Source organism: Leptidea sinapis, chromosome 10, assembly GCF_905404315.1.
Source record: "Leptidea sinapis chromosome 10, ilLepSina1.1, whole genome shotgun sequence".
NCBI lineage: Eukaryota > Metazoa > Arthropoda > Insecta > Lepidoptera > Pieridae > Leptidea > Leptidea sinapis.
Genome location: NC_066274.1, coordinates 998,795 through 1,016,353, shown reverse-complemented (window position 1 = coordinate 1,016,353; position 17,559 = coordinate 998,795). Strand labels below are relative to the sequence as shown.

The following is a 17,559-nucleotide window of genomic DNA, read 5'->3' as shown; positions in this document are numbered from 1 at the left end:
GAAGCTTACCTACTATTTTTAATAAAATGTATCGATCGATGGTTGCTATGGCATTGGGTTTGAGTATTGTAACTAAACTTCTGTGGACTGCGGGGGACCAAGTTACACAGAATACTATGTCTATATTTAAAGTAAAGCATTTGTGGTCTAATGAGAAACTACAAAGCGAAGAATACAGCGAAGGAATTCAAAGCAGCTGTTGTATCAAAGTGGATAAATTTAGTTCTCACAATACCAGTGACTGCATAGTTGTAGGAGAGGGACAGCAATTAAAGATTTATAAGCCTAATGTATTTGATAGTGAAACTGATGTAATTTTAGAATCGCAACTGGACGATATTATATTGCAAATAGAGACTGGAAAGTTTATTACGTAAGTATTGGTCTACACTGATAGATAAGTATAACTGTAGTAGGGCCAAATAATGTATAATAGTACCTACACAAATAGTAGGGCGTTAGATTAAAAACGTATCACCTCGATAGAGTACAGATGGTGGTTTCTGGTCTACTACCAAATAAGTATTTGGGTGAGAAACGAAAAAAACTTAAATCTTGATTTTTTAACTTAATTTGTAAAATTTTAAAACAATATAAATCAAATGATAATCACTTTATTGATGTAGGTCACGGAAATGATACATATGAATGTAAAAAAAAAATCTTATTGAATCTACTGCTACTTCGTAAAAGGTTGAGCTAATGCGAAGAAGTAACAAAAAACTGATCGCCACTCTTTTAAATCATGATTTACATTCTCATCAAATTCAAATTCAAAAACGCTTTATTCATGTAGGTCACGGAAATGACACTTATGAATTCCAAAAAAAAATTGTTTCTTATAGAATTAACTGCTATTTCGTAAAGGGTTGAGCTAATGAGAAGAAGTAGCAAGAAACTCATTGCCAGTCTTTTAAGTCAAGATTTACATTTTAATTGTTTTACAAATCATTTCAATTACAATATATATGCAAAGTGACGCAACAAAAATACTCGAATGTCAAAAACTGAAAGGCTTACACGAGTAAGTTAAACAAAGGAAAAAAAAGTAAATTAATACTTATATACACAAGAGTTATTGAGTATAGTAGATGCATCAATCCACACATACCGTAAGTAAATAGAGGCATTATGTGAGCATTTCATCAAATAAAATATATAATAACTTTAAAGGAAATAATAATAATAAAAATCACATCAAGCAGACCTCCCGGTAACAAGATCATCCAGCCACCACGAGTAGCACCCGTTCACGAGCATGACGCATGGACCAGCCATCGCATCGCTCGACCATTTTTTAGGGAAGGGAACGACCCGCCCCACGTCGCCGCCACAAGCAGAGGCATTTAAGCGAGCATGACGATGCCTGTCACGAGAAATCTACCGAATAACACAACAATGTTCATCTACATATTATGCAATACTTACATTTACACTACACTTACATTACACAATACATCGTTTTACAAATCATTTCAATGACAATATAATATTAGTCCATTGAAATGTCTCAAGTAACATTTGAATTTTTAGAAGACGCAATTTTATTTTTGTGACATGTGTGGGGGGTCAATAGAAGCTTAATCCCAAGTGTGTGGGGTTGCCGCCCTTGTCCACCTGCCGCCATCTTGGAAAAAGTGGTGCAATTCGGCGAAAAACAAGTATGCATGAAAGACAAAGATTATGTGTGGCGCGGGCGAGTGTAAGAGAAGGAAGACCATTCATTTGATAACGACAACAAACAATAGTAGTTGAATGTGGACTAGGCCTTACATATTAATTTATTGTTTAAAATTGTAGCGATTCTGGGGAGAGTCAGATACTTGTACTACACCCACAAAGATATGCCGTGTATACTTTGGAGAGGCGAGACGGACACGTCGACGAGGGTACGTTTATTGATGTTCATATCACTTATCTGAATTCTGACAATCTTAGGTTTATCCTAATTCTTTACATCCTCAACGTAATTAATTTAATAAATACCTTTCGCTTCTTCTAATTCTTATTTGTACAGTACAGTAGTAGTGAAATTATTGATCAGGTTGTAACCAGTCCAGGGAGGCTCCTTTGCACAGGCTAGATTATGGGTACCAGAACCGCGCCTATTTCTGCCGTGAAGTAGTAATGTGTAAACATAACTGTGTTTCGGTCTGAAGGGCGCCGTAACTAGTGAAATTAATGGCAAATGAGACAATCTTATGTTGGACCTTATGGTGACGAGCGCAATTGTAGTGTCGCTCAGAATTTTTGGGTTTTTCGAGAATCCTGAGCGTCACTGCATTGTAATGGGTAGGGCATATCAATTACCATCAGCTGACCGTCCTGCTCGTCTCGTCCCTTATTTTCTCTATTGTTACAGGTGTTCAGAATCGTCTACTACCAGTTATTAAACATTCGTTTACCAGAAAAGCATACAATGTGACAATTGGGCCTTTTGGTAGTGTAAAAAGTAGAGACCTTCTTTGTATTCAGGGCCTAGATGGAAGCCTAAGTTTCTTTGATCAAGATACATTTTTGTTTTTATGCGTATTTCATGATGTCATTATCCCGGGACCTGTGTGTTATATTGCAAGCAGTGACCTCTTTGTCATTTGCAAATCAACTTGGATTTTAGAAATATATAGGTATGTATACATCGTTATTGGTTGCACAATCATGAATGTTTTCATTCATTTTCAATTAAAGAGTTTCCTTTCGAGTTATTGCGTAGGTTATATAATAATAATATTTTGAATATAAAACAAGATGCACAATATTGAATTTACAGTTCAGTTCAGTTATACCGAAATAAAAAAGTGTTCGTAAGAATCAACATAGAATTTTTATTTCGTCGCAAATAATCAAACAAATCAAAGGTGAAGCCGAAGTTCCAGAGGTCAATGTACGTCGTAATTCTTAGTATATTTATTTGAAAATTTATTTTGTTTGAAAATTTCACTTTTTCAATGTAAAGTTTTTAATTAAATAATTAATTTGCGATAGTTCTGTGGACTAGTATTACTTATATTTTTATTTATTTCATAGGTATGCAGACCATACTGTATACCCGAAGGGTTACCAACGGGACACCTATTGTCGTAGCAGGTCGTACTTTTAATTTCAGCTGTTTTTTTCACAGTCAAATAAACTTTATTCAATGAGGCTTAAACCAAGCGCTTTTGAATCGTCACTATAAATATTTCATTTTAATTACTGAATTTACCATATGTTCGGAAGAAGTAGAGCTTGTGAGAAGAACATACAAGAAACTCAACGGCCACTATTTTCAATTAAATAGAGTATTTTACAATGACTGTAATATACAAAACAAATTTGTAATGTGCTGCATCCAAGATATGAATCGTGTTTAATTGCGTATTAAACATCAAATATTTCATAAAAAGTAATAAAGATTAAACTGTAAAAATATAAATTATCCTATATTGAATGCATCAACGTGTAGGATACTTCGTGAACATGATGCATTATCTATTGCAGTTTCCATCCACTATGTTCCGTAAAATTGCAAAATCTTTTAAAGTGGATCGTGTTATTTTTTATAAGAAACTCCCAAATGATATTAAAATATTACCTATTAAAAAATTTAAATGTATCGTAAAATATAAATTAACATCTAAGGCCATATTTTAATCTGAAAGATTATTTGAATGATAAAGATAGTTGGAATTAATGTTCTAAATTTTGTTAATGAATATTGTTATGCTCATTTGAATGCTATTGTAACTTTTGTACTTCATCCTGACTTGCACTAAATTTAATATATAAAATTCTCGTGTCATGGTGTTAAGCATTGAACTCCTCCGAAACGGCTTGACCGATTCTCATGAAATTTTAAGTGCATATTGGGTAGGTCTGAGAATCGGAAAACATCTATTTTTCATCCCCCTAAATGTTAAGTTTTTAAATTTGTTTGATTATGAGTCAGCATTAAAAAATACATACAACTTCAAATTTTCACCCATCTACGATCGACAGTTACCTTTGTATCGCGATTTTAATATCGGCAATACAACGTTTGCTGAGTCAGCTAGTAAATTATAAAGTTTTACAGTGAATAAAGATTTTTTTGACTTTGACTTTATACTGTAACAGCTGAAATTTTGTGCCTATTAATTACTATAAACGGCGTAAAAGAGTCACACAAACGTACACATGAATCCGAAAATCACATGTGACAGAAATGGATTGCAAAAGATTTAAGAATAATTAAGATTTTGTAATATGTATGTATTAATTGTTCTAGAAGTTTAAGCATATCTATTAAATGAGTTACTGCGAACGTTTTTAACATCTATTATATAATATTATAATCTATTATATAACATGTATTGGACGTATTATCTCAAACATATTGACTTATTCACAGTTTTCAGTTCCGGCATACATACCTTAGGTGAAGGTAATTTTTGGATGTCTATCTAACAGATACCTTGATTTTACTGAAGATGCGGCCACTAATAAGTTATTTTCAACTTACCTATATAACATTTCACATACTAAGAACATACGCGAACAAAAGGGTGATTCTACAAAAGTTGGGTAACTTTTGAGGGTAATTTGTTTAGGTACTATGGTTATTAAATCAAATTTCTACAAATTTGGGTGTATATGATGGCTAATCTGATGAATATATGGTTCCAAATCGGGCCAGTCACTTTATTAAGTAGATTTTGAGATATTTAAAAATTTCAGAATTTTACTGCCAGGGGACTTACGAGGGTAAGATAGCACTGATAAAATGAGCTATTTTGTAAGAGTTATAATGAAATTTAATAAAAATTAAACGAAATGAAATTTAATAAAACAAATCTCAGGATTAAATAATCGCACATGTCCTTTTAGTAGTATAATCACTTAGTAGCACTTAAAAAAAAATTTTACATATATGTAATACTGCCAGAAATTACTATCTCAGTTTTCAAAACAGCCTTTTGACATTTAACGTAACGTTATTCACCTAATTTTGACTACTTTGACTTAGTTTTACTTAATATTTCTAAGTAACAAACAATATAAACAAAAATCTAAGAATATTTATCTTAAAATACTTACTATCATGAAATTAAGAATAATAATACTATGAAAGTCAACTATCCCAATCTTCATACAGCCTTTTGACATTTTTATAATTTGATATTACTTAACTATTATATTATTTTGAGGTAATTTTACTTAACAGTACGCATTTTTCTTATAAATGCTATGCGTTAAAAGCATCTAAAGACATAGCAATAATTAAAATAGAATAATATCTTTTTCTCCACAAAAACCGGAAAATAAAAGGTTCAAAAATAAAATTTTTTTTTCGGAAACATCAATTTTTTCCTTAAATTGGTTAAAATACTCTCTTCCCCTTTGTAATGATGTGTGGTACGGGTAATTTTTTTTATTACTTGATTCACGGGAACATCTGACACATCTATTTCATCCAATTTAAAAAACAGTGCCATTCTGTTTACAAGTTTTTAGAAAAGTTACTCTTACTTCACCGGCTTCATCATCAACTGAAGAGCAGACCGCTGCATAGTGAAATTCTGTTTTCTTTGTGAGATATTTGAGCAAAACATACTACTATAACGACTTTGATGGTGCGAATAACCGCTACTTCCTGGTGCCGATTTTAACGTATGCAGATAGTGGTACATCATCTTCAGAGTCTGAAAATACTGTAGAAGTATGTAGACATGTACTATTTTTAGCACATAAATCTGTCTGATATTTATTAGATCCTAGCTTGCAATGATTACATTTGTCGCTATCACAAAAAAAAAACTGAGTCACTTTATTATAAGATTTTTGCGAATATAAGCTGGCACAGCTTGATGAACCAATTGTGTCCCCTTGAAAGGGATTATCACATACGACTTATCATTAATGACGGTGTTTATCTGCTCAATTTCACACTCTTCGATCACATCCTTTTGTATACTTGCGTATCTTTCACGAATGACAGTAGCGAAATCATTCAGGTTAGTTATATCTTCTTCTGTAGCACTATCACTTGTTCTGCTGTTCATTTACAAGTGGCCCCTACACCATCAGGTGCCCCCTTCCCATGTCCAGTTTCATGGAAGTTCCAGGTATATTTTATAATATTAGGGAGAATGTTTTGCAGTTTACAGCTTAATACATAAAACATAGATTTGTTCCTACACAATAGTGTTACAGGACCATAGGAAGGTAGCAATTAAGATAAAAGAGCTCTAAAACAAAAAATTATCAGCACCATGGAAACACGTCAGTCCTCTGGCAAAGGGCTGACGCCAACGGACTGACGAAATTGACATAATTTTGAGATTTGATCAGAACTATTGTTTTTTTGGTAATTTTGAATATCGACAAACTACATTTTAACAAATCATAGATTGCTATGTATAAATGATAATAAGCCTCAGATTAACAAGAAAATAAAGTCACTGAAATTTTGACCGACTTACCACGTGTTTAGACGACAAACACAACCCAAGCTCTGGAACAGTTATGGCTGCCGTAAAATTGTGTGGTCCGTAACTAACTTCATTACCAACATTAAAATTCAAACAGGGTTTTGAAGTTGAGTCGGTGATATTTTTCGCTAATTTCAAATTTAAACAACACACAACGGAAAGACGGATGAAACAAACACAAAATTTCCTATTTTTTTTAAATAAAGAAGAAAACATTGCATTATAAAAGTTGTAGTATATATTACTATGTACATCACAGATTGTTGTAAATATGTAAGTTTTCATAAATCAATGATAGTGTTAAATAGATAGTCACTTGATTGTTGGTTTTCGGGATTGTGACATGCCAAAAGACTGACGTTTTAAGCATTAATTGTGTTTCTTTAATAACTTGTATTTAAAATGAAAAGCTGAAAAGGGGTGACCAAATAAAGGACTTTTCATTGATTTAAAATATTTTGTAATCTCAAAAAATATAATAAGACTGTATATATTGGCTGAACACATTGAGTTACCCAATTTTTGTATATTCACCCAAAAGCCAACGAATTCTCTTTCTTTCTACTTCTGTGAACCGGACAGCTCTCTTCCGTTTGTAAGATATCTTTAAATGGGTTCGTGAACACGTTCATGTAGGAAATGTATATAGATGGTTTGGCTGAGGATTATTTAAAACATCTGATTCACGCTTACAGCTATCAACAGTTGAGAGAATTTGAAGAAATAAGCATTCGTACAAATAAAAAATGTATTCCACAATGGACATATAACCCTGGAGAAGAGATCTTGAGTGTTCAAGTTATAAGGGTACGTAGCAATACCTTTTTTTTTGCAATGTCTGAGGACTTTTCTACATTATTAAGACCAACGGTGAACAATAGCCAGCATATGACCCCTTCTTTTTCGTTCATATATATAATACACCCACTTTGTCTGATTCATTCCTTAGCTTTCTTTCGACATAGTTCGTTATATGTGGACATGGCGTTAGACTTTGATAATAAGTACGAGTATACACCACTTACTAATGAAATACTCTACTGAATTTGTAATATAAATCAAATGACTTGTTTATGAAACTATCAGTAGGTATAGTTGGATATATTTCCTACTGTTTTTGAGGTCGGCCCCGAGTGTGTTAATACAACTGAAATTCATGCCGTAATTCTTACGACATGTATGTCTTATCATCCCTTTGTCCTGTTTCCCACAGAACTGGGCAATAGTGGCCTATATCTAAATATTTTTAAACCTTTATTAATAATTTAATGGACATTCAGCGGATGGTAATTTATACGCCCTGCCCATTACAATGCAGTGCCAGTGCAACTACAATTGCGTTCGTCACCTTGAGAGTTGAGACATAAGATGTTGAGTCTCATTTGCCCGGTAATTACACCAGCTACAGCACCCGTCAGACCGAAACACAATAATGCTTTAACATTTCTGCTTCACGGCAGAAAAAGGCGCCGTTGTGGTACCTATAATCTACAAACACAAATTTAGAATTATTTTCAATGTCTGCTGAAGAAAATTTCAAATAATCCTACATTGAAGTGCTTAGGTAATAACTTATCAAAAATTTGAACTCATTTAATTTCCAACGTAACAAAAATATCTTGAATTAAAAATGGTGCACTTCAGTTCTACATGCATCTCAGCGTGATAAAACTCACGTAGGCGGCTTTAGCCAACAATGTAATTTGGTTGAATTAAATTCAAAATCCAGTTATATTTCTCATAAAATGTGCAATTTATGTCTATATTCTTTCAGACAAGCAATAATTTCTCAAATATAATAACGCTGGGAGAAAGATATCTTTATTGTTTTCAAGATAACGGATTGATGAAACATATGATTCGATTTGATTTTGTGCCGGTTTGTTTTCATGCTTATCTTATCGGTTGGTATTATGGTAAGTTTATTTCATATTTAGTTTACATAATATTGTACAATTTGTAGGTGCACTCTAACTAGGCCGAGTGCCAATTTTGTTAAGTACCTACTTTAATTTGAATCATTTCCTTCAAAAAATTATTCCTAAACCAATAACGAAAATAAAGGACTCTAACGGCTTAATCTTAACGCGATGAGCAGCGTAACAAAGCCACTTTAGTATGTTTTCAATTCCTATCCTTAAAATGTTATCCTCACAATGTTGATAATTGATAAGAACATTTACTACATGTTTCAGAACCAAACTCACGACTGCTCATCATGGTTGCGTCAGAAGATTCAAAATTATATGTTTACGAAGAAACGACTATATTATGGTCCTGCGATTTATTACTTAAAACGATAGCCTTGTCTAGGTGTTTTCTGAAGAAAATTTCTGGTGGCCTAGTTACTCTTTCCACAAGAGGGATTGTTCATGTCTCCTGTTTGGGCACCAAGCCAGATCTGAATTCGAATATTGTGTCGATGAATAACGATGCTGAACCGTTGAATATGGAAGACTTAAAATATGCAGAAGACAAGCTTCGCAGAGTTATGAGCGATGAAGGTAACAATGTTGATAGTTTGGTTCTTTTAGGATAATCATCGTAGCAAGAGCATAAGGCTCATAGGAATTTAGGACATCTTTCCTTTAACAAAACTGACAAGCCACGAATTGAATTTATATTTAGTTCGATGATTAGGTTCAAAACCAAACGTGACTTTATAATGTAGAATCTTTAAAAAAAAATCTTTAAATCTACTTTGGAATGGATAGAAGAGTCAGGAAAGATCGACGTAGGCGTAACCTCATCAACATACGAAAATAGGTGATATACTTAATTGTACCCAGGCCAAGAGTACATGCTTCGAAAAAGAGAGCTTGCATGAAAGAAAGCAGTGAAGTATCAGTATCCAGAAGTATCCAGAAGGTGGACAATAGAGGTCCGCTATATTATTCCTACAAACAACTTCAGGTTACGTAAGGGTTCCTTAGAGTTCCTCTATCTGAATAATTATAACTATTGTCATTTTAGCGAAAGAGTTTTATTGTAGGTGCAGATAAAAATTTCATTTCAAATTGTTACTTGTTCAACATTTCTGTTGCGGCGAAATACATTTCTACTTCTTGTTTTATTTTCTTTATAATTTTAGGGACTATTTATAATTATCTGCATCACGCAATTTTTTTATTTTGGGAATTTTTAGTGCCAGTATAAAAGACATTTATTTTTATTTTCCGAAAATTTGTTACCTTTAGAATTCGGCGCATAAAACTCTCCCAGTATTCTTTTTGTGCTCTTTTTAATTTAATATATTCAGAGTCATGGCCCAATGGCAACCTTCCACTTTTAGGATATAGTTTAGAACATTTGCCGTAATGTTAAGTTATATTTGTAGGTAACACGACGTTCTGCCATGCTCTTCTCCTGAGGGCGATGCATGGCATTGCTTTCTGACTGTTTCTGTTCAAATTAAAATTGTTTAGCCTTATACTACTGATTGAAAAGCACAAAATATTATTTTATCTAAAATTTTCAGATGAAATTGACGACCAATCTATCAAAGAAAATTTTTCAATAAATGTTGAAATTGGAAAACCATTTGAGAAAGTTAATTATGGCATAACTGAAGTTGATGATGATCAATCATTATTTCAATGCCCTGTTATAACAGTGTTGAACTTTGAAGATCCAAAACAATGGCAAAATGTACAAATTACATATACTTGCAGTTATCCATTTAAGATATCAGATTCTACAATTTTTTTGGAAAATATTAATGGAACTGAAATAATTGAAACACATGTATTTGTTTCAAATAATTTCGATGTTTCAAATACAGCGGTCACAGTAATGTGTACAATCACAGATTGTGTTGGTAAAATGTATGTATTCGATCGAATAATGTTCTTACCGTTAATACTATATGCTTATCCAGTTAAAGCCAGTATCAACAACGCTTGTAAAGTGGAGTTTTCATCTGAGCGAAAATTTAATCCAGAAACAATGTTTAAAGGTACGAATTGTCGTAACTGTTTTTATTGAGGTTTTCTTGTTTTAGCAATATTCTCTAAGAGGTCTGTATTTGATAATACTTTTGGTTGGATTGCTTTTCTTAAATTTTATCACAACGGACGGACGTCGCTTATCAGCACACGAACTGAGCTTTATCTCGGTAACGTTATCATATAGTATTCTATCTTCATACAAGCGGTCGGAACGCAAGTTATACCTACGTTACTCGAGTTCGATAGACACTCGGTACACCTGACATTCGCGAATGTGACGCAGTGACAAACGAACGTTATGTTGACTTTCTGAACGTGCTATTGCAGAATTCTTTTATAGAATAGTGCTTTGAGTCCGAGTTTATTAAATAAGACGCTTTAGGTATTACTAGTATGCCTTAACCGACAAAATTAACAATTATTGTAGGTACCATTTTAGGTATTCATCATTTATTATGTAATATTGATGATGAATAGATGAGTTACATTATTAATATTTAAGTACAAATTATTGACTAAATAAATCCTTATTTTTGTAGCCTTTTCTTTTTATTGCCTCGCAGAAGGCGTGTAAAGTAGAGGATTCTCTTCTGGAATAAAGCTTGTCTTATTAATGAACACTTCCTACTTCATTCACATTTTTTAATTAAAAATATAATATTTACAATCACTAAAACACAACACAAAACTAGAAAGAACTTCAAGAAAGTAGATGAAATTGATAAACTCTAGGCGGACAGCCCTATCACTGCTTACGCACCACTCGGACACAAGCTGCTTCAGGTATTTCATTTTAAGGTCAGGGCCGAGTTAGAATACTGTATGATAACATTACTGTGGTTTTATGATATGAGGTTCACAGCATGTTGTGAAGCTCAAGGCCATCCCAACTTGTAGTATCTTGGAAAATAATAAGCTGGTTTTGATTTGTTTTTAATTTGAACACTATTGACGGACAGACTTTAGTTACGTTCATTCATGTATTCAGTATGTAATAAGCCAACGTTTTGTTAACTTGTAATTATTTCCATACATTGATCTAAAAACCTATATCTCTTAAATAAAATATGTTATTCCCACGGATGAGTAAAAAAAGGACTCCGCGCAGTGATATTAGCAAGTGAAGCACCGTTATTCTAGTGTGTGTGCGGTTACGGGGGATACTAGTTACACAATTTTTTTTCCCTTAAATAATCATATATGGCCACAAATACTTATATACTATCGTTTTTACACTTCTTCACAACGCACGACGACGGCATTTTAAAAATATTTTATTGACGCAAACTGAATACTGATCTGTCAAAGACGATGACAATTATTCTCATAATGGCCGCCTATCGGCCGGTAGTAGTAGGTGTGCGTGGGGCTATGTATTTACACGTTAATCGGCTTGTTTTGGTGCTACCTTTTATGTAAGGTGACACGGAGTCCTTATTTTGTCGTATTTTCAGGTTTCGAAAATCAGCTTTCAGAGAGTACAGACAATACTATAACATTTCTATATAGATCGACAAACAAAACTGTGACACTTAAAACTACACAAGAAACTTACGTCGTAGAGGCGAGCGATTTTACTGAAATTGGACCGCTCTTGGATTATATTCTGCATAAAATACAAAAGAATAACAATGATATTGAAGAGTCTATAATCTTTAAATTGAGTATTGATACAACAAAACAAATCATACACAAGTTTCTCAAGTGTATCGAAACACACGCAAAGGAGAGAATGAAATTGAAAAGTCTAGAGGTATGTTTAATTTGAGTAAAGTTTCATGTACGATCTGTGTGTATTCCATGTTTATTTTCGATCAATTCCTCAAATAATAATGTATCGCATAACAACCCGATTATGAGAATTTGTAGAGAATTTAACGAAGTGTGTGCTGATTTTGATATATTCTTTACAAATGTAGACATTTTTAAAAATACTCTTTATAAAACTTTCTAGTTTACGTAAAATAATTTAATGTTTAACTAAATTTCGCTATACTGTAATTACTATTGTGTCCACTTATTAATTTTTAATTTTTTTTACTGTATTTGGTGAATGATGTGTACAATTTTAATTAGATCTCAGGATCATAAAAATATGCTGTGCTTGTTATCAGATGATAGTTTTATCTTGTTATCTGTTATTGTACCTACTTGTAAATAAATAAATAAATTAGGCTAAAACATCATCATCATACAATGCATATAAAAAACGTTTATTTTCAAAATTAATTATTTCATAAACTAGTTTTATATGTGTGACTGTGAGACCGACCCGCACATAGGTATAATTAGTTCTTTGTATATATGTACATACAAATATATACATACACACACATACATACGTAAATATTGGTTAAAATTATTTAAATTTACTAATCATGTAAGTACATTATACATACCGGACCACTCTAAGATGTAATAATATTTTTATTTTTGTGTAACAACAATCTATTCGCGCAATTGCCAAAGCCCAGATATCTACACTGCCTTGCGGACGGTATATAAGTATTTGAATTTTGAAGTAAAACTTCTTTAGGCGGTAACTTGTGACTTGGGGGTAACTCAGAATATTTTTCTGACGGATGTAACTATAGTACTTCCGGCAAATAAAAGTCAATTGAAACAATTTTTAACCATTATAATTTAATGGTTTAAAAAATTGTATCAAATTGCTCAGTAATATTTTCTGAAAATCTTTAAGTGTATTTGTTCATTTATGACTACTTTCTAATAAATAATAAAGAAAAGTTCTCAGTCTGACGTTTGCGACATTCGTTAATTTTTCTTCGTCCATCGGACAGGCAAAAGGTCCGAGCCCATAGAGCCATATTCATTAATATTCAATAACAACGTTATATTGATATGTGTGATATTAATAATTTAATTATTTTTAATCAATTATTTATTAATAACACGGCTTTAATTAATGTAAGCATATATTTAATGGTATAAATTAAATCTTCTTGTCTTTTAACTTTTTAAGAATATTTGTTATATACTGGATGTCCTAGAATAGTTGGGACAAACAAGGGCAAACGAAAATAACATATTTTGTCAATGAGCTTTCAGATACGCAAAAAAGTATATATGTATCTGTTAATTATTTCTAACGTTAATTCTTATTAAGTTTTATTTCAATCGCGCGTAACGATTACACGCGCACACTTTTTTGTGGGTGGTTTATTTAGCGGAAATGCAAAATTTTAACTTTTCTGAACATTGCACAAATCTCCTAAAGATTGGAAGATTTGCTTATAGACTAAGTTCTGCAGCATACGCGATTAAAAAGGTTTGACAAATGACATACATACGGCGCGACTACTTTAATTATATTCACAGATACCGATATTAATACCATCTTTGTGCTAAAGAACAGGGCTATTCGTGCTATTTACTTGTAACATAGGTCCTAAAGAATCATATTTTAGAGCAAAATTCAAAGAAATAAACACGGCGAAACGGCGTGCTCCTAAATACCGGATTATATATAAATAATTTGAATCAAGTACTTAGTTCATACTTTCACACTATTCGTTTTCTTTTTATATCACCATCGTTACTAATATGAGCTGTTAGTCCGTCACCATATGACAGATTTTTTATTTATTTATTCATAAACATTGCATTTTCATAAACATTTATTCCTACACTTTACAAAGTAGGTATACCTACTTCTAGCTTTAACTAAATTGTCACTGTAACAATATTTATCTAGCATCATTTTCTGTGTCGTTTTCTTATCGTTAAATACTTACAGGATGAGCTCGATGTTCTACAATCACAGTTCATGGCAATACAGAAGGAGTTGCTAGTGCAATACGGATCACTTCCACCCGGCGACTGTGATCCTCTGGAATTCCTTATGCGGGATACTTACAGGATGATAGTCAGTACATCACAAACAATAATAAATACAAGAGAAAGTGTACAGCGGTGCGTAAATGATACGAATAATTTTTAATATTATTTTGTTACATTATCTTGTAATGATGGCATCTCAATACATAATCCATGATATATTATTCTCATCTTAACTGTGCTTAAAAGAGACAACAATCGGTTACAGTAACAATAGATTCGCTTTCCTTTTCTATCTTGCTTTATCACAGTTAGTGATGTTCTCACTTCAACGTTTTGTTAGTCTATAATATTGTTAATCTATGGGCTGAGCGAAAGTTGTTTTTTTTACAACGGGTGACGCTAGCTCCATGGGCTTAGAGTTTAGTCTTATTAGTATGCGGAAACGCCACATATTATGTATACAGATTGTATAGGTTGGTACTCAACAGTTGAAAATCAATTTCGTTGTGTCAAAACATTTTTTCCTTTTTCGCAGCAGACACCCATGTAGGTACGCCCTACGATTTAAAATAAAGCATTCTCGAGATCTGTTTAATTTTTATACATACTTTGCAGGGCAACCTGTGAATTAAGTTCTATTGGAAATCTTATACAGCTGATACTAAAATATACGAACAAGAATGATTTTAGACTGAAAATACTCGAAGAGACGCTCTCCTTTGATACGTTTCACAATGACATTCAGGTAAATTAATTAATAAAAATTAAAATGTTCTAACCACCAATTTCACTAAGGCAAAAAAGAACCAGGAAAAGATCAATAATAAACCAAATTGCGTTATTTTGCGGAAATTCGTTGTTATCCAAATGTTTTGAGTTTTCTTTAGTGTTAATTCCGCCAATATTCGTCTTCAATCAATTCGACACGTGTTTCGCCTCTACACGATACATCCTCAGGAGATGTTGACTCGCCAAACTCTGGCACGAGATTCGAATATTGGCGGAATTAACACTCAAGAAAACTCAAAACATTTGGATAATACACCAAATGTTAGTTATTCATTCTTTAATTTATCGCCTTCAAATTATGCTCCGTCGTTAACTCATTACCAGAAACAATGCGTTTCGTGAATGTTGAGTAGAAATTGACTCGTTCTAGGATGCCCTCTATCGCTCTGAAATATTAATACTGACTGAAAATCCCCAATTTTCAGTCACTATTTCCTTCACTTTTGCGATGTTAACTTCAGTTGGAAACGTTGACGACCTTCTAGCGCGAGGAAATCTTGAGTGTGCGTGCATTGCTCAAAAGAGAGGTTAACAGTAAACCTCAATTTTTTTCGACATTTTCACAGCTGTCACAGTCTATCTAGACATTAATTTATCTAACATTAAACCACTAGCTGACGCATATATTGGGATCATCAAATCAAAATTGGACACGCATCATTGGGATGTCTGGTTGCCTATAGCGCTTCTATTATAGAGGTAAATAGAAGGTGTAACCCGAATCTGATCGTACTCTGGGTACATCAAGTGGTTCCGATATATTGTTAGACACACATGTTTTTGTTACAGAAAAACGGTATTTTTTAATATAGGCAAAAGTGTAAAAACACTTTTCACAACAAACTGAATACAGAAACAAAATGAAACACATACATACTTGTAAAAAACTATTATTGTAATCATAATATAATTAACAAAATTAACCTTTCTAAACCCAACCCAAATTATGTTTCAGGAATGGGAGGAATCCGTCACCCAAGCATTTAAATACATGATAAACAATGTTCTCAAGAAATCAGAGAAAGATAAAGAGAAACTCTCACTTTTGTCCGACCAAGATATTCTGTCTCAAACTAACATAAAAAAGTTCATTAGGCAGATCAGACTTATATTGGAATCAATATTTACGACATTAAGTGACGAGGTTGAAGATGAAAAGAAAATAACTAGAATCGAGGAATTTGTAGAACTAATATGACGAAATAGAAATGATAATTTGAAGTAAAATATTAATGAAAACTTATTTAATATCTTATGCACTATTGCAAAACTTGAACAGAACTACAGAACGTGATAAGAAAACTGGCAGTCGGGTACTACGCAATGAAAACGAGTAGGTACCATGAATGTGAAAAAATGAGTCACCAGTGGGAGGCTCACAGGATGCCGGCTAGATTATGGGTAACACAACGGCGCCTATTACTGCCTTGAAGCAGTAATGTGTAATCATTACTGTGTTTCAGTCTGAAGGGCACCGTAGCTAGTGAAATTACGGAGCAAAAGAGACTTGACAACTTATTTATTAAGTTGTAGTGCCGCTCAGAATTTTTGGGTTATTCAATAATCCTGAGCGGCACTGCATTGTAATGGGCAGGGCGTATCAATTACTAACAGTTGAACGTCCTGCACGTCTCGTCCCTTGTTTTCATAAAAAAAATCAGCACAGACAGAGTAAAAGTTCTAGAGTCTAGACACAACGAAAAACAGAAAACATAACACACAGGACGTGAAAAAATAAAAATATGTGAAAGACACAATAAAAATTTATGGATAACGATGACATCAGATAAGTGACAAGAGTAAAGTGGGAGTGGTAAGAGTAGCTAGAATAGACTGGAATAGACTAGGTCGAAGGAAACCTTTACCAACTGGCAAACAAATGCAAAATATTAAATTCCACATCACATTAAGACTGAATTTTGTTGATCTGAATTGCAGGCTATAATTACCATTCACATCCATTAGGTGAGGTTCTTCCTCCTATTCCATAAAATATATAGATTAGATCCTTGCGTAGTTCTTTGTGGAGTGACAGAAGCGGTGAAATTACAGGGATGTGGAGTTAGCTGTCAAAATGGAGATGTTTTTAAGCTCATCTGCACATAGACTTCCATAGATTTTTTTTAAGTATCCCTTAAAGAAAAACACATCTTAGGTTTTTTTTGTTTGATTTTTCACTATTCTTCATCTTTCACGACTCATTTTATTCTGCTACTGTATTTTTTTTAATTGAAATGGATAGAGCTATTCATCTTCTAAAATAAAACGTATAAACAAACATACCAGAGGCTCAGATTACAAAAAAAAGATACAACAAAAGGCAAAAAACTGACTTTTTATGAAAAATACTTAAAATTAGATTATCTTGAAAACCATTGGATTTAGGATACGATGTTTCATAGTCAAATCAGTCAGAAATGATCTAAACTATAGCCCCATAAAGGATCTAGGCCGACTTACGGTGTAACCCTGTATATAGGATATTATCTGTTTCATGTTGGCCACGCCATACCGATGTCTTTGTTTGAAGTTAGATACCACTTCACACTATACTAGAATGTTTAATCGACCAA

The 17,559-nt window shown here is 32.9% G+C and overlaps 2 protein-coding genes across 2 annotated transcripts in view; one reads left to right on the top strand and one right to left on the bottom strand.

Moving 5' to 3' along the window:
• The window catches only part of LOC126966522 (RNA-binding protein Musashi homolog Rbp6), a 934,160-nt gene extending 932,468 nt beyond the window's left edge, over positions 1–1,692 (bottom strand). The window contains exon 1 of the mRNA XM_050810646.1: positions 1,688–1,692. The gene's annotated coding sequence lies outside the window, so the exon portion shown is untranslated. The remainder of the gene's footprint in view (positions 1–1,687) is intronic.
• Positions 117–17,144, top strand: LOC126966485 (protein PTHB1). Its single transcript, XM_050810562.1, is given in 11 exon segments — positions 117–373; positions 1,801–1,889; positions 2,363–2,627; positions 7,145–7,256; positions 8,224–8,365; positions 8,645–8,953; positions 9,928–10,442; positions 11,874–12,149; positions 14,154–14,329; positions 14,813–14,942; positions 15,942–17,144. Coding segments are annotated over 11 exon segments (2,514 nt in total). The 3' UTR covers positions 16,185–17,144.
• The last annotated feature ends 415 nt before the right edge of the window (positions 17,145–17,559 follow it).